This window comes from Chiloscyllium punctatum, chromosome 15 (assembly GCF_047496795.1).
Source record: "Chiloscyllium punctatum isolate Juve2018m chromosome 15, sChiPun1.3, whole genome shotgun sequence".
Taxonomy (NCBI): Eukaryota; Metazoa; Chordata; class Chondrichthyes; order Orectolobiformes; family Hemiscylliidae; genus Chiloscyllium; species Chiloscyllium punctatum.
Genome location: NC_092753.1, coordinates 42,282,415 through 42,306,231, shown reverse-complemented (window position 1 = coordinate 42,306,231; position 23,817 = coordinate 42,282,415). Strand labels below are relative to the sequence as shown.

Genomic DNA, 23,817 nt, shown 5'->3' with positions numbered 1-23,817 from the left:
TCGGACAACATTCCCTTCATCCACACTCCCACCCTCTCTCCTCTTTACCAGTAATCCATGTTACAAAGTTATCACACTTCATTTTCACTTGTAATCTCCTGTAAACTTGTTAGATATCTTTGCAAGTCCAAGTTGACAGCACCTGTGTTCACCTCTCTTTCTGCATGATAGTACAAATTACTTCTCTCAAATGATGCATTGATGTCCCATCAATCTGCATTTGCTTTTAAAGGAAGATGTTGTGCATATTTTAAAAGTTCTGTCCTATTATTTAGGAACTCAAACTTCATTGAGTCTTCTTGCTGGGACCTTATGGATGAAAATGAAAGTGATTCTGTGGTGGTTGACGTGCAGGTAGATGCAGGTCGTTTGCCATTAGTTACTGGTTTAGAAGGCGACCAGGTATTCAGATTTTACTGGGTGGATGCTTATGAAGACCAGTATCATCAACCAGGTAAGATGAACATTTTTATCAAAGATTTTACTTAAAAACCCTAACATACTGAGTAATCATTCTTAAAGTTATACTGACATCAATGATGAACGATTTACCATTGATATATATTGCATTTTATTAATTACCACCAAACCTTTATCCCCCCCCCAACTAGAATTCATTCTTCAACTCTGGGCGACTCTAGCATCTCTTAGGGTCATAGAGTCGTAGAGATGTACAGCATGGAAACAGACCCTTCTGTCCAACCCATCTATGCCGATCAGATATCCCAACCCAATCTAGTCCCACCTGCCAGCACCCGCCCACATCCCTCCAAACCCTTCCTATTCATATACCCATCCAAATGCCTCTTAAATGTTGCAATTGTACCAGCTTCCACCACATCCTCTGGCAGCTCATTCCATATACATACCACTCTCTGTGTGAAATAGTTGCCCCTTAGGTCTCTTTTATATCTTTTCCTTCTCACCCTAAACCTTTGCCCTCTAGTTCTGGACTTCCCGACCCCAGGGAAAAGACTTTGTCTATTTATCCTATCCATGCCCCTCATAATTTTGTAAACTTCTATAAGGTCACCCCTCAGCCTCCGACGCTCCAGGGAAAACAGTTCAGCCTTTCCCTGTAGCTCAAATCCTCCAACCCTGGCAACATCTTTGTAAATCTTTTCTGAACCCTTTCAAGTTTCACAACATCTTTCCGATAGGAAGGAGACCAGAATTGCACGCAATATTCCAACAGTGGCCTAACCAATGTCCTGTACAGCCGCAACATGACCTCCCAACTCCTGTACTCAGTACTCTGACCAATAAAGGAAAGCATACCAAACGCCTTCTTCACTATCCTATCTACCTGTGACTCCACTTTCAAGGAGCTATGAACCTGCACTCCAAGGTCTCTTTGTTCAGCAACACTTCCTAGGACCTTACCATTAAGTGTATAAGTCCTGCTAAGATTTGCTTTCCCAAAATGCAGCACCTCGCATTTATCTGAATTAAACTCCATCTGCCACTTCTCAGTCCATTGGCCCATCTGGTCCAGATCCTGTTGTAATCTGAGGTCACCCTCTTTGCTGTCCACTACACCTCCAATTTTGGTGTCATCTGCAAACTTACTAACTGTACCTCTTATGCTCGCATCCAAATCATTTATGTAAATGACAAAAAGTAGAGGACCTAGCACCGATCTTATGGCACTCCACTGGTTACAGGCCTTCAGTCTGAAAAACAACACTCCACTACCACCCTCTGTCTTCTACCTTTGAGCCAGTTCTATATCCAAATAGCCTGTTCTCCTTCTTAATTTATTATTTTACTTGAAAAATAACAAGATATTTTGTATGTCATTTCCAATTCTTTTTAAATAACTTTTTAATTTTCATTTTGTTTTTAATCTTTACTGCATTGCTGATCATTTTTTTGCAAAGTTTGTCCATAATTATTTGTTTGGATTTCTTTTCTCAGTTTGTTTAGTATAACCTTTGCAGAATTTTATCCTTTGCATTCCTTGCCTCTTTATTAAGAAAAATCTATTTTATGCTCTCTGCATCTCCAGTTTGAAGGTTCTGTACAAATGTCCAATTCACTGACTTTTCTGACCGGTTACTTAGTTCCTTCCCATCTTGCTGAGCAATGTCTTTTTATCATATTTTCCCTTTTTACAATCTTCTATTGTACTTGCATTAAACATACTCATTCTCCTTGTCCGGCCCCTCTCGCCTTAGTTAGTTATCCTACCTGATTTCTCTCTTCTAAGCTAAACACCATTTCATCACTTCATGGGTTTGAAAAATTCTAATTTAGGAAGTAGACATAATTCATTCCAAAACAAAATCTCTATTTTGTTGGCATGTATTTCACTCTAATTTGGGACACTTAAATTACTCTGTAAAGTGCCGCACAGGAGACTACTGATTAAGATAATGACCCATAGTGTCGGAGGCGAGGTGCTAGCATGGATAGAAGAAGGGCTGTCTGGCAGAAACCAGAATGGGGATAAAAGGGTCCTTCTCAGAGTGGCAGCCAGTGACAAGTGGTGTTCCGCAAGGCTCAGTGTTGGGACCACAATGTTTCACTTTATTCATTAAGGATCTAGATGAAGGAACTGAGGGCATTCTGGCTAAGTTTGCAGATGATACAAAGATAGGTGGATGGACAGTTAGCATTGAGGAGGCAGGGAGGCTGTAGAAGGATTTGGACAGATTATGAAAGTGGGCAAAGAAGTGGCAGATGGAGTACAATGTGGGAAAGTGTGAGGTCATGTACTTTGATAGGAAGAGTAGAGTCCCCATTTTCTAAATGGGGAGAAAATTCAGAAGTCTGAAGTACAAAGAAATTTGGGAGTTCCAGTCCAGTATTCTCTCAAGGTAAACTTGCAGGTTGAGTCAGTAGTTAGGAAGGCAAATGCAATGATGGCATTTCAAGAGGACTTGAATCTAAAAGCAGGGATGTACTTCTGGGGTTCTATAAGGCTCTGGTCAGACCATATTTTGAGTATTGTGTGGCAGTTTTGGGCTCCATATCTCAGGGAGGGTGTACTGGCCCTGGAGCGTGTTCAAAAGAGGTTCAGGAGAATGGTCCCAGGAATGAAAAGCTTAACAAAAGAGGAACATTTTAGGACTCTGAGTTTCTACTCAATGGAGTTTAGAAGAATGAGGGGGGATCTAATTGAAACTTTCAGAATACTGAATGACCTGAACAGAGTAGATGTTGGGAAGATGTTTCCATTGGTAGGAGAGACTAGGATCTGAGAGCACAGCCTGAAAGTAAAGGGAAGACCTTATAGAACAGAAATGAGGAGAAACTTCTTCAGCCAGAGTGGCAAATGTATGGAATTCATTGCCACACAAGGCTGTGGAGGCCAGTTATTGAGTGTATTTAAAACAGAGATAGATAGGTTCTTGAGTATCACGGGGATCAAGGGTTAAGGGGAGAAAGTGGGAGAATTGGGTTAAGAAACTTATCAGCCATGATTGATTGGTGGAGCAGACTTGATGGGCTGAATGGCCTGTGTTCTGCTCCTGTGTCTTATGGTCTAAAGTGTCATCTTACTGCTCAATGTGCAGATCATCCACTCTATTTCACCTCTCCTATCTTGGTAGTCTGTAATCCTGAGAATTACATCATTTCTTTACCAGTTCTTCTCTTTGTCAATTCTTTCATGGGATTGAGCATTACTGTTGCAGCTAATATTGGCTGCCCATCCCTAATTGCTCTTTAGAGTACCTGCTGATAGATGCATGTCTTGATTTGGATCTGTAACAAGTCTTTGCACAGAGGACTGTGATAGAATTCTTACTAACATCGTAGCTGCACTCTTCTTTTGTATTTTGTCATTCTTGAGTAGTTTCTAACCAGGAATAGTCAGTCCCATGTCCTGTCTTAGCTTGATAATGCTGCTATGTATATCCCTTTTTCCTACTTCGTTCTCTTGGACCTATTCAAGCTCCCCCCCACCCGGCTTAATCTTTAGGTAATGTTCTTCTGAAGCCTAATGTGGCCTCCAACTGCTGTCTTGCCTGGGATTGGATAAGGGTGCATAATAAAGATTGACATTGAGTGATCTTTTTTCTATATTTTAAGAGTAAACCTATACATTATAAAAACTTATTACCTAACGATTGAAGAAATGGACCAGAATTGCTTGGAACGAAAAACCATTTGTTTCTGGTCTTGTATTGTTGCATAGATGTAATAAAATGGCCATTGCTGTATTTTTTAAAATTCATTCATGGGATGTGGGCATTACTGGCCATGCCAGCATTTATTGCCCATTCCTAATTGCCTAGAGGGTATTAAAGAGTCAACTACATCGCTCTGGGCCTGGACTCACATGTGGGCCAGATTAGGGAAGAAAACTGCCATCCTTACCTAAACCGCATTTATGAACCAGATGGGTTTTTCCGACAATTGTCAATGGTTTCAAGGTCATCATTAGACTCTCAATTCCAAATTTTTTTTTATTGACTTCAAATTCTATAATTTACCGTGATGGGATTTGAACTCAGGTCCCGAGAACACTACTCTGATCTCTGGATTAAAGGTCAAGTGATAATACCAGTAGGCCATTGCTTCCCCTTTTGTTTCTGTTTGGAACTGATCATTTTGAGTTTTCCTTAGGAGTTGTCTATCTCTTTGGCAAAGTGTGGATTGAATCAGCAAAGACACATGTCAGCTGCTGCGTGGCTGTGAAAAATATTCAACGAACAATATACCTGTTGCCACGGGAAACGGTACGCAATAGCTTTCATCCTGCTATAAAGTTGTTTGTAATGGAACATGTTATTCAATTTTGTAAACTATCAATTTAATGTTCATAATATGTACTGTCTGTTATTTTCACTGTGGTGATTGTAAGGTGGCTTTTGAATTGGTGCAATCATAAATCAACTGCTTGGAGTAGGACACCTTTTTAAAATATATTTAAATTTTAACCGTTTGCCAACTTGGGATGTAAGTTTTGGTTACCAGCTCATCCTGTTTGCTTGTGATGAAACCTTCTAATTTCCAGGTTTTGTGACGTTGCCTCAGATTCTGTTTAAAATTCTCCTCAAGAAATTGATTGATTAAATTATATGATCTCTTCTGAACACGGAGAAAGTGAGGACTGCAGATGCTGGAGATCAGAGTCGAAAAGTGTGGTGTTGGAAAAGCGCAGCATGTCAGGCAGCATCCGAGGAGCAGGAGAGTAGGCGTTTTGGACACAAGCCCTTCACCAGGAATGAAGGGCTGTTGAAGGGCTTATGCCTGAAATGTCTATTCTTCTGCTCCTCAGCTACTGCCTGACCTGGTGTGCTTTTCCAGCATCACACTCTTGACTGTCATTGAACACAGATTATACATGGGCACAATAAGGAAGGAGTTGTACATCTGAGATGACTTCTTTTGGATCACATTTAATGCTAAGGTTTTGTCTAGTTGTTTGTGATGTCATAAAATGTTTCGTGGTCCTCACCATTGGAAGAAAAAGAGGGACAAAATGTTGGTCACAAACATTATTGAGTTGTTCATCTGCTTGAAAATTGCCTGCTATGCTTACGCCTGAAATATTCCATTGCTTGAAATATCTTGAGAGTATAATTAGGTGCTTTATGAAACCCCGGATTTTTTTTTTGTCCTTTCAATATTCCATCTTACATTGAGATTGCACAATATTACGTTATCAAATTAGATGTGTAGTGACTTTTTAAACCTTAAATGTTTTTATTACTTTAAGATATTTTGAAGATAAATTGACGTTTTCACTATGAATTGCTTTCAGCGATTTGATCTGAAAACTGGCAAGGATACTGATACCCCTGTAGCAATACTGGATGTTTATCAGGAATTTAATGAGCTGATTTCTGAAAAGTACAAAATAATGAAGTTCAAATCAAAGGTTAGTTAAATGTGTTAATTCCAATGATTCATGAACGGTGGTTCACCAGGACTTCACTGATGAGACTATTTTAATTTTTTTTCAGAAAGTTGAGAGAAAGTATGCTTTTGAAATTCCAGATGTTCCTGAAAAGTGTGAATACCTAGAAATCAGCTATGCAGTAAGTATAGGACAGAACTGAAATCAGTTGAAAGAACTCACTCTAGTTTATATCTAGAACATGGATGTAGTCATTTGTCTTAAGTGATCTGAACTGATCATTCGTGATTTCTGTTGATGGCAATTTTGTTGTAGGAAAGGGTGGCACAGTGCTTAGCACTGCTGCCTCACAGCGTCAGAGACCTGGGTTCAATTCCCGCCTCTGGCAACTGTCTGTGTGGAGTTTGCACATTCTCCCCGTGTCTGCGTGGGTTTCCTCCGGGTGCTCTGGTTTCCTCCCACAGTCCAAAGATGTGCAGGTTAGGTGAATTGGCCAGGCTAAATCGCGCGTAGGTGTAGGGGAATGGGTCTGGGTGGGTTGCTCTTCGGAGGGTCAGTGTGGACCGAAGGGCCTGTTTCCACATTGTAGGTAATCTAATCTATGAAAGGATAGTGTATTCTGCTAAGGAATACTAACTGCAGGCTGTGATGTACATGCAATCTATGAAGAACACATTATTACCTCAAGTCCCAATGTTAATTTATATTTTAGATTGAATATGGGGGATGCTAGAGGAGAATGAGGGAGAAACAATATGTTGATAAGTTTAGATTACGTAAGTGGAGTGAGTGAAGTCTTTAGAACTAAACAGACTTTTCTGTAAATTCTGTGTAATAAAAAATACAAAAGTCATAACATTTAGTTGAATGTTTAGCAGCAAGTATGAAAAAGTCTTTAGAAACTCATATTTGTAGAGTGTTAAAAAGTTTGCATCAGAAATATCCAGTCTTAAGTTGTCATTCTAATAAATGAAACTTTTGTATTTGGTGTTATTTCTTGATACAGGCTGATCTGCCTCCACTTCCTTCTGATTTGAAAGGAGAAACCTTTTCTCAAGTGTTTGGCACTAATTCATCGAGTCTTGAGCGTTTGCTCCTGAACAGGAAGATCAAGGGGCCAAGGTGGCTGGAAGTCAAGGCTCCACGTAAGATTTTTATTTTTTTTATTGTAAATGATTTTTTGCTAGGTAAGAACAATTTTGCTTTTCTGCAGTACCTCTCATAAGTTCAATGCATTATAAACACTTCACCATCTGTCCATCACTCAGTCTTTAAGTGTAGCCACTGTGGAGGAAATGTGGTAGCCATTTATGCATCAAGCTCGCAAAATCAACAGTGGTCACATAACTGTTATTTTGCTTGAGATATAACTTGGCCTAGATATTGGCTCTTCTTTGAATATGGCCTTGATTCTTTGAACATCCACCTGAGGGGGCAGATGAGGACTTGGTTTAATCTCTCTTCTTAAAAAGTTTTTTTTCACGTTTAAACTATTTTAGTGGGTATTAATTCCAGATTGCCGCAACCTATCACTATCTTATTGTATTGAATTCCTCAAAGATGGATAGCAAGTCTCGGGATGGATTTGAATGCGCTGCTGAACAGGGAGAAAAGGGAAGGCATTAAGTGCCAATGCAGGCCGATATTTTCTCCTCATTTGAAGTACACCAAGACTGACTCAGTGAAAATTATAGTTTGCATTTCCGTTTTGCTACACGTGAGCCTGATAAGACCCATGCTGGATCTCAGTTCTTCAACACTATCACCTGAATGGCTGCATTCACAATTTTACTGCAAAGAACGCTCAAACGTTGGAAAATTTAGTCAAGAGTACAGTGAAATCTGCAGAGTTAATCTTGAAGTTGCTAGTTTTGGGCTGGAGCTTACACAAACTGTAAAACTGAGAGAATTCAAATCCAGTTCCCTGTCATTCATCAAAGCTTGACTATTCATGTGGCTCAATTAAGCATCTCGGGAAGGAAACATGTCATGGTTATTGTCACCACTTAAGACACTTCACAAACATGATAAGTTAAAGATGGGCACAAAGCCAAACGAAGAGATACTTGGGCAAAACTTAGTTGAGGTAGACAGTGACATTGGAGAAGATGAGATGGAAGGATGGTCAAACTGGTGCAAAATCTGAGGTGGGGCTCGAAGGGTGAGTAAGGGAATAAGAATTTTCAAGAAGATGTGAGGGAGCTGGACCAAGGTGAGATGGTCAAAGAAGGAGCAGATATTGGAGTGGTTACGGGATGGATCAAAGTGATGGGGACCACCCTAACAGAAAAATTAACCTGGGACCTTCTGATTGTTGTGCTTTCAATTTTTTTCTGGATATTATTTGAATTCTCTGTATTCACATACAAAAAGGTTGGTCCAAACATAATATTTCTTGGCAAATTATTTATGCATTTGAAAATAAAGCTGGAGCATCTTATAGCTCATTTAACTTTGTCTTTAGAACTATTATGATATTCTAAATGGTCTCTGATTGCTCTGTTAAGATAATTACATAAATATAGGTTCAGCATTTTGCTGTACTGCAGTTCTTTTGTTGTATCATCATTGGGAACACGTAAATTGCAAATGGACCTAAATTAATACTAACTAAAATCCTTTTTGTTTACCATTTACTGTATTTCTTGAACGAGTGTTTGTTCTTTGTAACTCCTAAAGGACCCCACAAATACATTCTAAAGCTGTTAGTCTTCCAGTTGAAGAGGCACGTCTATTGCCATCCTCCTCTGCATGATGAATAATTTGTCAGTTGCAGAAAGAAGGATTCTCTGCGAGCAGTTCCAGTATGAGCAAAACCATATTGTATTCATCTGTTCCCTATTATTAAGGGTGTAACCCAGTCTTTGGGTAACTTGCAATGAATTTACTCCATATTTGTGTCTCCAAGTGGTGTGGCTACTATCAGAGGAATATTGCCATTCTGCTAAGATTTGACAGATTTTTTTTCTATTTGAGGTTAGACATAGTTGTACTGGAAGATTTGTTTCACTTTTCCATCCTTCATGTTCTAAGTAACAATAGCAATAGGCATTTGTAGCTTGGTGCCAATAATAATTGAAGTCCATTGGTCCATTTTGTGTTTTGTGTTTGACATTAGCACAGACTGATGACCAGTTGGTTCAAAATAGAGAAGACCGGTAAGATTCAGTCAGGACAAGCTGGCTGTGTTTCTTGTCCATCTTTGTTAGCCAGGAGAAAATAATGGCCTGTCTTGAATCAATGCAGTCCTAGTGACTGTGACAGTTAGGTCATTTCAAACAACATTAAGACTCCACTTTGCTAGGTTAGATTACAGATGGAGTTTTGTGTATAGTTCTCATCACCACACTAAAGTAAATATATGATTGCACTGGAGAGAGTGCAGGCCAGATTCACCAGGATGTTACTTAGGATGAAGCATTATAGATCTGAAGAGAGGTTAGATAAGCTCAAGTTGTTTTCTTTTGAGCAAAGAAAATTGACGGACCACCTGATAGAGGTGTATAAGATTATGGAGGGCATGGGCAGATTGGATAGAAAATAGCTGTTCTCCTTAGTTGAATGGTCAGTAATAAGATATAATCTTAAGGTGCAAGGCTGGAGGTTATGATATGATTAGAGGAAAATGTTTTTCACCCACAGATTGGTCGGGATCTGGAATACACTCCCTGGGAGAGTAATTGAGGTGGGGCCCCTCGCAACCTTTAAAAATATTTGGATGAGCATTTGCACTGTCAAAACATTAAAGGCAATGGGCCTAGTGCAGGAATGTAGGAATAATGGGCCTATTACAGGGAAGTGGCAATGATGTTAATTTTAGTGTAGTTTTGGTGTTACAGACTTGGTAGGCAGAAGGCCTTCTTCTATACTCTGTGAATCTGTGAAAGAGTTCACTGGAATGCTGGGTGAAAGCTAAGGGGAACCATTGCATTTACTATAACAACAGAAAATTCTGGAAGCACTCAGCGGCTCAATGGTTACTACCGTTTAAGGTTGATGAACCATTGCACTGAGGCAGCAATAAAACATGGAGACATTTTACCTGTATGACAGATTTCTCTCCATCAGGGATTTTGCTGATCCTTGACTTCTAGAAAATGCGTGCAGATAATTGCAATGGTGCTATTGTAAAGACTATTTCCAACCATATTCTGTAGTTTCCCTAAGGAAAGTTGGGCCTTAAAGCAGACTGGGCACAATTGTGGTGTGATGTGAGGGAAAAGGTAATGAAGAAGCTGAAGTTATATCAAACACCGAACCTTGTACAACCTTTCTTTCCTACTGCACCCTCCTGAACAAGCAGACTTATGTTGGGCTGTGATTCCAAGGATACTGCCGTGAATACAGACATTGAGTGTTGACTTCTGGACAGAGAGGGATAGTACAGACGAGCCTGCTCTTGTCCTCATCTCACATCGTGTTTTCACAAAAATTTAGTTTCCATCATATTTTTCCTCCCTTTTACCACAGTCTGGAAACAGTGAGATTGGTTATAACACCATTATTATTGCTGTGACTGAGATGGACTGGTTCAACACTGAACACATGTTGAATCTGGCTTGCTTCACGCTGGTACATATATTTGCCCATTAATTATAATTATCCAAACATGCAAACAATTTTCTATTCCAAATCATGTTTTTGTCATCACTGACCTACATTGTTGCCCTGTTTCAAATCTGCATTTCAAATTCTCAACAACTGTTTAAAATGAGACATTACGTTGACTCTCTTTTTCTCCATGTAACCTCTCCTAGCTTCAGAATTAATAACCCCCATGCCACCACCTACCCATAACTAGTCATCTGTACATTTCTCTGACCTGTTCTGCATCCAGCCTCATAATTGATGCATAATTTTTAGAATTCTGCCCTTGAACTCTACCTTCTCTCCATCTCCCTGTTTTCCTTTGGAATCCTTTTTCACAATCTATCTATTTATTATCGATCTCCTTCACCAAACCAGTTTTTCACCCCATCCAGTATCATCTCCTTTAACTGGGTGTTTGTCTTCTGATTATTATGCAGTACCTTGGATGATCCCGACCATTCTTTGGGTGAAAAACATTTTCCTCTAATCATGGTAGTCATTGTGATGATGCATTTATTTTTATCATAATATACTAAGGTTCATAAATTTAACCGAAAAATGGAAATAGCCTGACTGTTTTTGCTGGAATTTTGTAGATTTGCTTTTATTAAATTATTGGGATAGGGTTTTTTAACTAGGACTAATAAGCCAGAGAACTGAGCTAATGTTATGGAGAGCAAAGGTTCCCCACAGAGTGTTTGGGGCTTGGTCATTGAATAAATTCAAGGTTGAGTTAGACCAGTATTTGATCTCCAAAGTTGTTGAGGTGCTGTGGTCCTTTCAAGCAGGCAAATGGAGTTAATGTCCTGATCTGACATGATCTAATGATATTGCAGAGCAGGCACAAATGGCCTATTCCAGTTCCTGTTTCTTATGATCTCCCTGGAAGTTTACGACTTCAAAATCTTTTTCTTTTTAAATCTAGAGGTGAAAAACTGGTATTTATAACAACTTACCATGAAGCTATTGCACTGTAGTAAAACATGAACTGGTTTACTGATATCCTTGTAGGAAAAGCTGTTTGTTAACCATGCTCTGAAGTGGACTAGCAAGTCTTTGAGTGTAGCAAGCCCGAGTACAATGATTCAAAAGGAATTCTGCAATTTGCTTTCCACACTAAAGCCTTGCACTCTGGGAAATGGATGGGCAGCTGATGCCCATAATGTCTTTGTCAATGATATTCACAACCTCAAAGAAAATTTAAAACAAAAATAGTAGCTTTTACTTCTTGGATTTCTTCTTTCATTTTGAAACACATAGTTAAACAGTATTTTGAGTTGGAATTTGGTTTGTTTGCAGTGCTAACTGGATCTCAAATGGTATCAAGTTGGGTACAGGGGTGGAGGAAGAGATATGGATGCTGAGACAGAGGGCAGAAATGGTCAAGATGTATATATAAGGTTGAGATTTTAACTTGATAGATCATATATCAGGTGAATAGCTAACGGTTCTTTGTTTCCCTGTTCAGAGTTAGCCAACAATCCCATGAGTTGGTGCAAAGTGGAAGCTGTCGTGCAAAAGATGGAACATGTGACTGAGGTGAAAGATCTTGCCCCTCCTCCTCTTGTCATTATGTCGGTCAGCATGAAGACTGTGCAGAACTCCAAGACTCATCAAAATGAGGTACTTGTTTAAAAATAAAGTCTCATTTTCAGTATGTTAATAATGGCAGTCAATAAGACCATTCTGCCAACACCCACGTTTAACTTGTATTCATGTTTCTTTTTTAGCAGTAACAATCTGAAGGTTCAGAGTTGTCCCATATTGTCAGTGTTTTAAGGGGTTGGGGATGTTGACCTTGTGAGGAAATGTTGAACAAGTTGGAGTTTAGAAGATTGATAGTTGATCTTATTGAAAACTATGTGATCCTGAGGAGTCTTGATAGGCTAGATACAGCCAAGGTATCTCCTTTTGTGAGGAAGAGTAAAATGGGGACTTGAGTTAAAAATAAGAGTTCTCCCATTTAAGGAAAAAGAAAGGTACTTTTTTTTCTGAGGGTCATGAACCTTGGAACTCTTCTCCAGAGAATGGAATGGAATTAGAAGCATTGAGTATGTTCAAGACAGGGTAGATGTAATTTTAACTAACAAAGGAGTCAAGAGTTATCAGGAGTACACAAAAAGCTAGAGTTGATACCAGAATCCGTATGATCTTATTGAATGGTGGAGCAATCCAGAAAGGCTGCAAGGCCTGTGTAAAGAAATTGAATGATCCAAATTGAGAGCGAAAAGACATTTATGTACAGACTATGATTCATTGCAATCATTCTGGTAGCCATCACTTCATTTTATAAATTCTTTTTGTCTCTGAATGAATACAGAGTAACAAATCCCTTCATCTGAAGCTCAGCCTAATTGGCTGTGAATTTCTTTAAGTTATTGTTTATTTGGATCCGATGTGGAAACAATCATTGATAATCTCAACTCTTTGCCATCATTTAATGTTTGCTTCTGTTTAAGCAACGAGCGCTGATTACTTCACTGTGGGGTTTACTTGTGTTGAAGAGACTATACGGAACACAATAGTGTAAATTAACTGATTTGACAAATACTTTATGCTGAATCTTTGCAGCATTGGTGATGGACAGTTGGATTGGGTAGAATTTCAAAATGTCAAAAATCTGAAGCTAGATCCTGGCCTACCTGCAATTTTCCCACTTTCTTTCGAACAGACATGGGATTATGGCTGAGGAGTTGGACAACAGACCCATTCATAGGATGCAAGCTGCCATTAAATATTAGAAGAATTTTGTATGCCTCCAAATCAGCCACCTTTTTAATTTTAGCCCGGGTTGATCTGCTTTCCTGGGGCCTTTTGACACTTGGTGGCTTGTTATGGACCAGACCAAACCACTTCAAATATATCAAGGAGATAACCTAAATCCTAACTTTGTCTTATTTAAAGGCAAGGCTAAAGTACTGTGTTCCAGATGTAATAAACGCCATTTTGATTGGTTATACTACTTGGCTTCAAGCAAAACACGCTATATTCTTACCCTACGGTTAAAATCCAAACAAAAAAATGAATACCTCTATTGAAACCTTATTAGAATAGTAGATTATTTAACTACTAAACAGCTGTTAATAGTAATATTATAATACACTCCATTATAACAACATCCCATAAACACACTCTTGGCAAAGTCAGTAAAATATATTATCTCACAGGCAGTTCTCCAGTCGAGGAGGAAACAACATCAAGAGAAAGTTCTGGGAGAGGGAGAGCTCAAACGTTTTGCTGTAGTAGGGAGACATCTGTGGCAGCTTCAAATCCCCAACAACTTCTGCAGGCTAATCTAAAACCCTGGTTCTGTGGGAGCCGAACTCCATCCATTTATGTTGCTTCTATTGTTCCAACTTTAAAAAAATACCCAAGGCCTCACAAGCTGATTGCTTTATTGGCTTGGGACAGACTGCCCTTCACCTGTGACTCAACCTCTCTTCACTTAAAAAAAGGGCAAAAATCTTAAAGCCATAATATTAAAGACTAAAAAGGGACAGGAACTGCTAGATTCTGTAAGTAATCTGGTATACAGAGCACAGTCTCAAATTCATAGCTTTGTGGATGTCACCAAATTTGGAAGATGCTCTGAAGAGGATAGTGTTAAACTTCTAAAGAAAGTGAAAACACAAAATTGTTGGAGAATGTCAGCTGGTCTGGCAGCATTGTTAGAGAGCGAAGTGGAGTTAAAGCTTCCACTCCCATATGATACTACTTCAGCACTGAAAGTGGCTGGAAAATGGTGCCGTTTATTCTGTTGTTGAGGGAGGGGTGGGCGCGGGCTGTGAAGGAGGAGGGAGAGGGGAGCAACAGATGGTGTGTATCCAAAGCAAAAGGGAACATTATTGGTGGTGAAGGAAACTTTGGGGCATGGAGTAGTCCAAATTGAGGACAGTAGTTGTGCTCTGAAATTGTTCAACAAGTATTGAGTCTCAGAGGCCCAAACGTGTCTGCAGTGCATGGAAGATGATGTGGTGTTCGTCAAACTTGAGTTGGGTTTTGGACAGAATGGTAGTCTATTCAGCTCATGGTCTCTTCCCCTTTCTTCAACAGCATGAATACCACCTTTTTTCAGTTCTGAAAAATGGTCGCTAAACTCAAAACATTACCCCTGGTTCTCTCTTCTCAGATGCTGACTGATTTGCTGAGCTTTTCCAGTCATCTAATTTCAGATTTCTAGCATCCATCATATTTTCCTTTTTCTCAAAAGAAAGTAGACAAATTGGTGGACAAGAAATTTAACGCAGAGAAATGTGAAGTTATTCATTTCAGAAGGAAAAATAAGTCGAGGCAATATAAAATAACGGGTACAATTCTTAAAGGGTTGAAGAAGCTGATGGGGGCTAGGGCTGGATGGATACAAATCACTGAAGGCAGGGACGGGGTGCAAGTTGAGAGCACAGCCAGTAAATGGGATCCTGGGCATTACAAATGAGGGCATAGAGATCCAAAGTATTGTGATCTTCAGTTTTTTGCTGAAAGGCAGATCTGACCGAGAACGTGTCAATTTTCACCATGAGTAGGGCAAAGTGGCAGGTCGTGAGTTCACCCAGTAGAAGCAGGAATTGAAACCCATCTGGGTGGCAGTAATCTGATCCAGCTAGGCTCTCCAGCCAACTCAGTCAAGGAGTCCAGGTTGCTGTGGCACCGTGCAGTTCTCCATGTTTGTTGTAGCCTGGAGCCATGGATAATGGTTTTAGAGGTACCCTGTCTCTTTCTATCACATGGCTGAAGCTGGAATCTCTCCCGCTCATACTGCCTGCCTTTGGTGTATGTTGAAAGGATTTACGTGTTTTGATAACTCGATTTCTTTGGCCACATGATGAATGCACCTTCCTTGGTTGTGTAGTTCTGGAGTGGGACTTGAACCCAAAGCTTCTGGCTCAGTGGCAGGATCATTACCACTGTCTTAAGAGTTTCCAATGTTGACATGAACCTCTAAAAATACCACACTTTAGGAAGAATAAGAATGCATTAGGGAGGTTACGGAAAGGATTGATGAGGACATAGAAAACTTGTGAAGCTGGGGTTGATTTTCTGGCAGACAAGTAGGTTGAGCGGAGATTTGATAACACTATTCAAAATCGTGAGGGGTCTGGATAGACAGGAGGAACTGTTTTCATCGGTAGAAGGATCAAGAAACAGAGAGCACAGATTAAGCAAAAGAGGCCACGTGGTAAAACATTTTTAATTTAGTAAGTGGATCAGATTTGGAATGTACTGCCTGGGAATACATGCAGAAAATTCCGTTATGGCTTTCTAAAGAGAATTGGGTCATTGTCTCCCTGAAGAACTGTTTATAGAACTGCTCAGAAAGGGCAGGGAAGTGGACAGAATGGATTGCTCTTGCTGTAACCATTTGAATTGCCTTTCCACTGAACTGCTGCTTCCAGTTCACTTGCTTTATCTATTCCCTAGTGATTAGATTAATCCCCAAACCATCCAATCTCCTCAATCTTTCTCTGCTGCCTGACAGCGGCTGATAGCCAACTCTACCCATCTAACAATCAGCTCTCCAACCTTCCTCCCTTCGTGGCAGAGAAATGGAAGCTGGGAATGTAAATTGGGTTCAACTGTTAAATTCAAGATCTGAGGGAAACCAATTATCCTGGCTTTGCCTTACCCTCCAGCTCCATCCTTGCCTCTGAGTAATATGTAGATCCAGTTAGTCATAGAAGAATCATAGAATCCCTAAAGTGTGGAAGCAGGTCATTTGGCCCAACAAGTCCACATCAACCCTCTGAAGAGTATTCCACCCAGACCCATTCCCTTGCCCTATTTCTCTACATTTCCTCTGACTAATGCACCTAGCCTACACATCCTGAACAGTATGGAAATTTAGCATGAACATTTCACCTAACCCGCACATCTTTGGACTCTGGGAGAAAACCCACGCAGACACTGGGGGAATGTGCCAACTCCATACAAACAGTCGCCCGAGGCTGGAATCGAGCTCAGGTCTCTGGTGCTGTGAGGCAGCAGTGCTAACCACTGAGCCACTATGCTGTCCTTGGTTCATTCAGTCAGATCCTGTATCAAACCTTGGCTTTAGTAATTTGAGTTCATCTTAACAACAAGAAAATGAAATGTGGCCAGAATAAAGCAAGAAGATGTTTGCTTCTTGTATTGTAGTGAAGTATCTTAAAATTAATCTTTAATTTTTGTTGAGACGATCTATCTATCTATTACCTTCTGTTCCAGATTGTGGCCTTGGCAGCTTTAGTTCATCACAGATTCCCTCTGGACAGAGCTGCTCCCCAGCCTCCATTTCAGTCCCATTTCTGTGGTAAGTACTTCATTTTCTCTTCTGAAAGAAGAGCATACAATATGCAAATCCAGCACGCCCCTATAGACGCAGGTCGCTTGAGTGGTCAGTGACATTCGGTTGCTAAACTGGATTGAGTTGGCCTTGTTGGGTTCTTGTGCTAAAGTCCTCAATGGAATAGATTGCACTTCTCTTGATCCACTTCCTGGTTATTTAGCATGACTTGCAATTTGTTCAGAAAGGTTTCAGTGAGACTGATGATGAAATGCTGCTGGTGTACAGTGGGAATGATTTACTGATGTAAAGACAGATTGTGAGGCAGAACGGGGTTTTTTTTTCTCTGCATGTAACCAGTGCTTGATGTTAGCCCTTGGAGCAAAAGCAGAAACCTTTTGTCCCCAGTTCTAAACTGCTTTATATGACCACAACATTGAACCTACCCAAATTCCTGAAATCAATTTTTATCCTTTTTTGTCATATTTCTTAAAATAGTGATACACTATGATAGCTATTAGGAACTATCTGTTATTTGCTGGAGTAAGATGAAAAAAATAGTGTTGCCATGCTTTTTGACCGTGTAGAACGTCACTGTTGAAGTCCAGTGTTGTCATGCACTGATGTCCTTTTGTATTTCCACTCAACAGCAAGCACAAGTTGTTGATTGGGACTGGGAAACCTGTTCAGTTAATGTTCCCAATCGTTCAGAGTGTGACTTTAGGGTAAATAGTACCTCGTTCTTTCTGAGACAAATAGTACAAAAACGGAGATGGACCTAGGTTTTGATCTGCAAAGTGTCAAGTGGATTCCCACTCTGTGATCCTCACTTCTATAAAGACTATCCAAATATTGGGAGTTTTGGAAGGAAGTAGATCGGGTTCCTCCATTTTCCAAACACGTTCTCAAGGAAGAAATTTCAGCAGTCACAGCATTTTTGAAACACTAATACTGTCTTTCTTTCTAGTCATCACCAAACCTAGTGATTGTATATTTCCTTATGATTTTCGGGAGGCACTGATGAAAAAAGTAAGTCATTTCTGTCTGTCTGTATATATATGTGTGTAGAATGTTACTTATATATGACGTTATTAATATGGAGATAAATAAATCAATCTGTATGCTTGTATTGAAATTATGCTTTTTCATTTCTGATCATTTCCCTTTTGAATACATTGAAGTAATGTTCATCTGTTCCCAGTCATTTCTCATTAATAAAAATCTGTGTGAGAATACATGTTTTGTCAATTTATAAATCAAAATATGTTTTGGTTTTACTTCCCTGAGCTGCCCTTCATGAACTTGAATAATGTAGACTGGGTCAATTATCATCTTTGATGAATGAATTAATCAAACTGGTGGTCTTACTTCACCTTGCTGGAATAATTGATTGATTGATTTAATTCATTGTTATATACCTAAGTACAGTGAAAAGCTTTGTTTGAGAGCAGTACGGGCAGATCATAGTAAGCAAGTACATACAGGTCATAGGGTGAGAAAAAACTTGGTCAGAGTGAGGAATACAGGTTACACCACACAGGATGTACACGAAGCAAGATCAACATTAACAGGATCAACATTATTTGGAGTTAGAGAGTCCATTCAGCAGTCTAATAACGGCAGGGAAGAAGTTGTTCCTGAACCTGTTGGTGCGTGTGTTCAAGCTTCTGTATCTTCTGCCTGATGGAAGAGGTTGTTGGAGAGCCTTGCTGGGGTGGGAGGGGGGTATTTGATGATATTGACAGCCTTTCTGTGGCAACAAGGCGTGTAAATGGAGTCCATGGATGGGAGGTTGGCTTCCATGATGGTCTGAGCTGTGCACACAATCTTTTATAGTTTCTTATAGTCCTGAGCACAGCAGTTGCCATACCAGGCTGTTTTGCACCAGTATAGAATACTTTCTGCAGTGCATCTGTGAATGTTGGTGAGGGTCCTAATGGATACGTTGAAATTTGCTGAGCCTCTTGAGGAAGAAGAGCCATTGTTGTGTCTTCTCAATCGTTGCGTCTACATGGGAAGTCCAGCACAGGTTGTTGGTTATCATTACTCCAAGGAACTTTGCGCTCTCCACCATTTTAAGCTCAGCTCTGTTGATGTAGATGGGGATGTGTACTTCTCCTTTCATTCTGAAGTCAGTGATCAGTTCTTTCACTTTGCCGACCTTGAGAGAGAGTTTGTTATGTTTGCACCACGACATTGAGCCCTCTCGCTCCCTTCAGCATTCTGGCTCATCGTTGTTAGATATCCGCCCCACTATGGTGGTGTCATCAGCAAACTTAGAGGTAGCGTTTGTTTGCAATTTGACGATACAGTTGTGAGTGTACAGGGAGTACTGTAGGGGGCTGAGGACACATCCTTCGGGGGCTCCAGTGTTGAGGTTATCATGGAGGAAGTGCAGTTGTCTATCTTCACTATTTGCAGTCTATGGGTCAGGAAGCTGAGGATCCAATTGCACAGGGCAGAGCCGAGAGCTAGGTCTCTGAGTTTTGAGATCACTTTGGAGCGGATTATGGTGTTGAAGGCAGAGATGTAGTTGATAAGCAAGAGTCGGACTTAGGTGTTGGTTTCCACATGTTCGAGGGGTGAGTGTTGGGCTCGGGAAATGGTGTCTGCTGTGGACCTGGTTCTGTCAGCAGGCAAATATCAGGAGATCGAGGCATGTTGAGACACTGGAGATGATGTTGGCCATGACCAGTCTCTCAACGCACTTCATGGTTATGGAAGTCGGAGCCACTGGGCAGTAGTCATTAAGGCACGTTGCATGTGCTTTCTCAGGTACCAGGATGATGGTGATCTTCTTGACGCAGGTGGGGACTTCAGCTTGTAGGAGGGAGAGGTTGAAGATATCAGCTGCTCCACACAGGATCGAAGTGCAAAGCTGGGGACTCTGTCCTGGCCCATTGCTTTCCTCAGGTTGACTCCCAGGAAGACCGATCTGACATCTGAAGCAGTGACGGAAGGGAACAGGAGAATTTGCTTGTCCAGTCATTATCCAGTGATCTCTATGAATCAGAGAAGCACTAGGCTCAGATGTGGTACCCCTTTTGTTCAGTAACTTTCTGACATGCACTAACCTGAATCAGACCACAGAATATTTCAGTGTAAGTCAATGCTTTCAAAGAGAATACAAATATCTAGCTGAAAGAGATTGTAATGTTGACTTTGAGAGGCTGATGGTTGATTAAATCAGTGGATATATTAGTAAAATACTTCATGAATTAAGAAATGACAATTTCATTTGGAAGGATCATTTTTCACTTCTTGGACATGGATTGTCATCTGTGATTCTGTCAGAACTTTCTCTCTCATAAGGCTGGTTGAAAATGTTGATCACTGAATCTATGACTACAGAATTACCACAGGAAGAATGTTCTGGCAGTCTGTCTTTTAAAAAAGAAGCAAAATATTTCTTAAATGTTGAGAGTGGCAAATGTTGGTATTTGGAAGTATCTGGATGTCCTTACACATATATAATTGGTAACATGCAGGTGCGGCAAGCAAATGGTCTGTTAGTTCTTAGTAGCCATGATCGAATGGCGGAACATACTCAGTGGGCTGATTGGCCTAGTTCAGTTCCCATATCTTATGGTCTCATGATCTTGCTGTAAACGGTTTGGAATACATGAGTAACGCAGTCTCTGTGCAATTGTATTGCATCCTGTTGAGACCACTTGAATACTGCATGCTTTTTTGGACTCTTTAAGAATGTACTTATCTTGAAAGGTTTCGGGAGATTAAGGGCATTGTCCTGTGAAGAGTGATTGAATACACTAGGTCTGAATTTTCCTGAAGTTCAGAAAAATGAGAGGAGTTTGCATTGAAGCCTGAACAGTACTGAAGTGGCTTGACAGATTAAGTGGTGGTGGGACATTCGTTCGGTCTTGGAATTCTGGAACGAGACGTTACTGTCTCAATATAAAATTAATGCTTGACAGCTTAGAGTGTGATGAGCAATTTCTTCACTCACACGGTTGTGAATCTTTGTACTTCATGGCCACAAAGAGGTCTAGATTCTCCATTAAGTAATTATATATATATATATATATATGCATAGTGCAGGAATGGACAGCTGAAGTAGATGTTTGGTCGTGGTCTTATTAAATGGTGTAGCAGACTTGGAACGTAAAGTGGTACTCCCTGTTTCTTGTACTCTTGATTAAATTTACAATTTTTTTTACATTGTGTGAACGGTGTGAGGAGTTAATGTGTGCTTTTAATCTTGTTTCACTTGAATTTAAAGATAACTCTTAAGGTTTTTATTGAGTTGATTTTCTTCATGCTTCTTGTCCAAGGGACTATCTTCCAAGGTCTGGATTTTAAGTATGATTTTACCAACCAATTCAATGCCTACACTCTTAAGATTGGCACCAGTAATTGTACAGACCAATTTTTTGCAATAGTCATCAAATAAAGAAGGAGCTGTGCTGCATCAATATATTCTTTGTCCCTTATGAGCTGACAGCATATGTATGATTACATTTGGCAGTGATTCTTTAAGGTTAAAAGTTAAATGCATTAAGTAATAAGGGAAATAAAACTATGTGAGAAAGCTCAAGATGTTGATGACAAAGAATTGTAGGACGTGATGGGAAAAGCTTGTACAAGCCGTGTGTTGCGATTACTTTGCTGTCGTAATGAACCTTATTAATGTGGGGTTGAGCAAACCAGTCCTCTCAGTCCATGCTGAAGGTGAATTAATGAGGTTGTATAAATTCTAGATATATAGCAGTTGGCTCTGTAGTTAAAACTCAACCTGATTTATCCTCCTGATTTCAGGATGCCAAAGTTGAGGTTGCTGCTACTGAAAGGACTCTCTTAGGCTATTTCCTGGCAAAAATTCACAAAATTGACCCTGATGTTCTTGTGGTAAGTAGAAACTTAAAACTGTATTGATGATTGTTCCAAGAGGTCCTGAATGTGAAAGTTCACAGCTACTGAATTAAATTATAATGTAAAGTGCGGTGACCATTGTCAGCATTTAAATACAAAAAAAAGGCTTTTATGTCGTCATTTGCAAATGATTTGGTACAAACCAACCTAAATTTTCTGAAGCGTCTGCCTTTTCAGAATTCTTATATTTCAGATTTCACATAGACCAAACTAACCCAGTTGAACTTGCATGTGATTGACTTTTTAAGCTATGTTAACATCAAACTATATTTGAACTGCATCTAAAATTGTTCATCGAGCCAGTAGTGCTTTTTACTTATTATTTATTTAGCTTATAATTCATCAGAGTTATTACATGTGTTCAAGTACAAGGTGACCCACCTGCCAGTTTAGCTTGCAACAAAAAAGACACTCTGGTGCTTAGGAATGTGAAAAATATACTGAAAGGCCAATTATAGTTAATACACTGATGGTATGTCATGAATGCTGGGTATGTTTTTTGGTGGGAAATAGTGTTTACTGGTGCCTGGACAATTGTGGAAAAAATGTACAATGTAAAGTTTGTAGAAAGCAGAAAACAATGTATTCCTTTCAAATATTAGTTATGGATTTGACCTGATGGAGAATATGGACAAAAGCCAAGGTCAAATGGGTGAAATTAATTTCATTGCAATATTGGACCTTTACACTTACTCTTCCTACTGGCTTCATCTATCCCCACCTCCAAAAGGAACTGGCCTGTATTGAATTAGTTCCCAGATACAACATCTTCCATCCCTTTAGCTCTGCAAAATGACCACCCTGACTGAGCTTCCACTATGATGATTGACTGACATTTGGGGGTGAATTGAATCCTGTCAGCACCACATTGTCTCATAAACCCTTTTTTTTTCTGCACAGGACATGAAAAAAATCAGGAAAGTGGCTAATTTTTCTTTGGTTTGTCTACTTTGAATAAGTTGTCTTATGAATATTCGACAATTGACAGGCAAGGCCCACTGGTCCACTGAATTTGCCCTGCATAAATGTGTTGTCCATTGTAATAAGTCTAATATGTCCAATCCTTATCCATTTGGTGCCATGTAAGTGCTGGGAGCGACAGAAACCCTCTCAATTTGGGAAAACAATTTGAAAATTCCGAAGCAAGTTTATGAGGTGCTTAAAGGTATTCTAACAAATTACTTTGGCCCTGATTATCGTTCAAGTGTATTAATCTTTTTGGATGTGGTGTTCTCAGCCAGCTCTTGTCCAAAGCCTCTTCCATAGTTCCAATAGTGGAATCAAGCTGCTCCCTAATAGCTAACCTAAATCTGTATTTTTCATAATCTGAGATTATGATTTCTGTTTTTTTTTTAAACACTAGTATAGTATATACCTCACTGGATGAAGTATTCAGAGGCCCAGAATTATGATCTGGAGAGATTGGGTTCTACCCAATCATGGCAGCTTGGGTAATTTAAATAAACCTGGTATTAATAATGGTGACCATGAAATTACCAGATTACTATAATTTTACTATAAAATATCCAGTTGGCAAGAAACATCTGCCTTCATGTTCAGTCTGGCCTTAGATATGACTCCAGATCCAGATAGTATGGTTGATGCTTAAATGCTTTCTCTCTTCCAAGCACCTCTATCATACATTTAACGATAGACAATAAATGCTAGGGCTGCAAATGTAAATAAATGAAAAAAAATTTCAGCCGAAGCCAACAATCTAATAAACACAGTATAGCCATTTATTTTTATAAATATTAATGATATTACTTTAAGTCCATGCTTCTCAAATCTAGCGAATCTGCTTTTTGAGTCTTCTTGTGGATTAAGATATCGTAAAGCTGGTATTTTATTTTAAAGAAAGCCTGGTTTGGTAAAGGGCAGCACGTGTGTAAGGGTGTGTACCAAGGTTGTGACCGGAGTTCTGAAGCATCCCATGGTTATGCTGCACCTGGTAACATTTCCTCAGTCCTTCATTGTGCTACTCATTGAAAACCAATGTGCATTAACTTGCAGGGCCATGATATTTATGGATTTGATCTTGATGTCCTATTGCAAAGAATTAATGTCTGCAAAGTTCCTCACTGGTCAAAGATTGGTCGATTAAGGAGATCTGCAATGCCGAAACTTGGGGTAAGGCGTAGTTCAGCTCTTCAGAATGAGAAACCTGCAAAACTGCCTGGCAACGCTAATAAAAGAAGTAAAGTTGCTGTTGTGTTGAAACAGCAATAGAGCAGAAGAAATGGAAATAGATTGCCACATATATTGGTAA

General features: G+C 39.7%; 1 protein-coding gene across 1 annotated transcript in view; it reads left to right on the top strand.

Moving 5' to 3' along the window:
- Positions 1 to 23,817, top strand: part of pola1 (polymerase (DNA directed), alpha 1) — a 288,061-nt gene that overhangs the window by 40,413 nt on the left and 223,831 nt on the right. The window contains exons 10-19 of the mRNA XM_072585034.1: positions 276 to 454; positions 4,573 to 4,685; positions 5,714 to 5,830; positions 5,916 to 5,990; positions 6,816 to 6,954; positions 11,868 to 12,022; positions 16,601 to 16,685; positions 17,626 to 17,687; positions 21,435 to 21,524; positions 23,562 to 23,678. Coding sequence (XP_072441135.1) covers positions 276 to 454; positions 4,573 to 4,685; positions 5,714 to 5,830; positions 5,916 to 5,990; positions 6,816 to 6,954; positions 11,868 to 12,022; positions 16,601 to 16,685; positions 17,626 to 17,687; positions 21,435 to 21,524; positions 23,562 to 23,678 — 1,132 coding nt within the window. The remainder of the gene's footprint in view (positions 1 to 275; positions 455 to 4,572; positions 4,686 to 5,713; positions 5,831 to 5,915; positions 5,991 to 6,815; positions 6,955 to 11,867; positions 12,023 to 16,600; positions 16,686 to 17,625; positions 17,688 to 21,434; positions 21,525 to 23,561; positions 23,679 to 23,817) is intronic.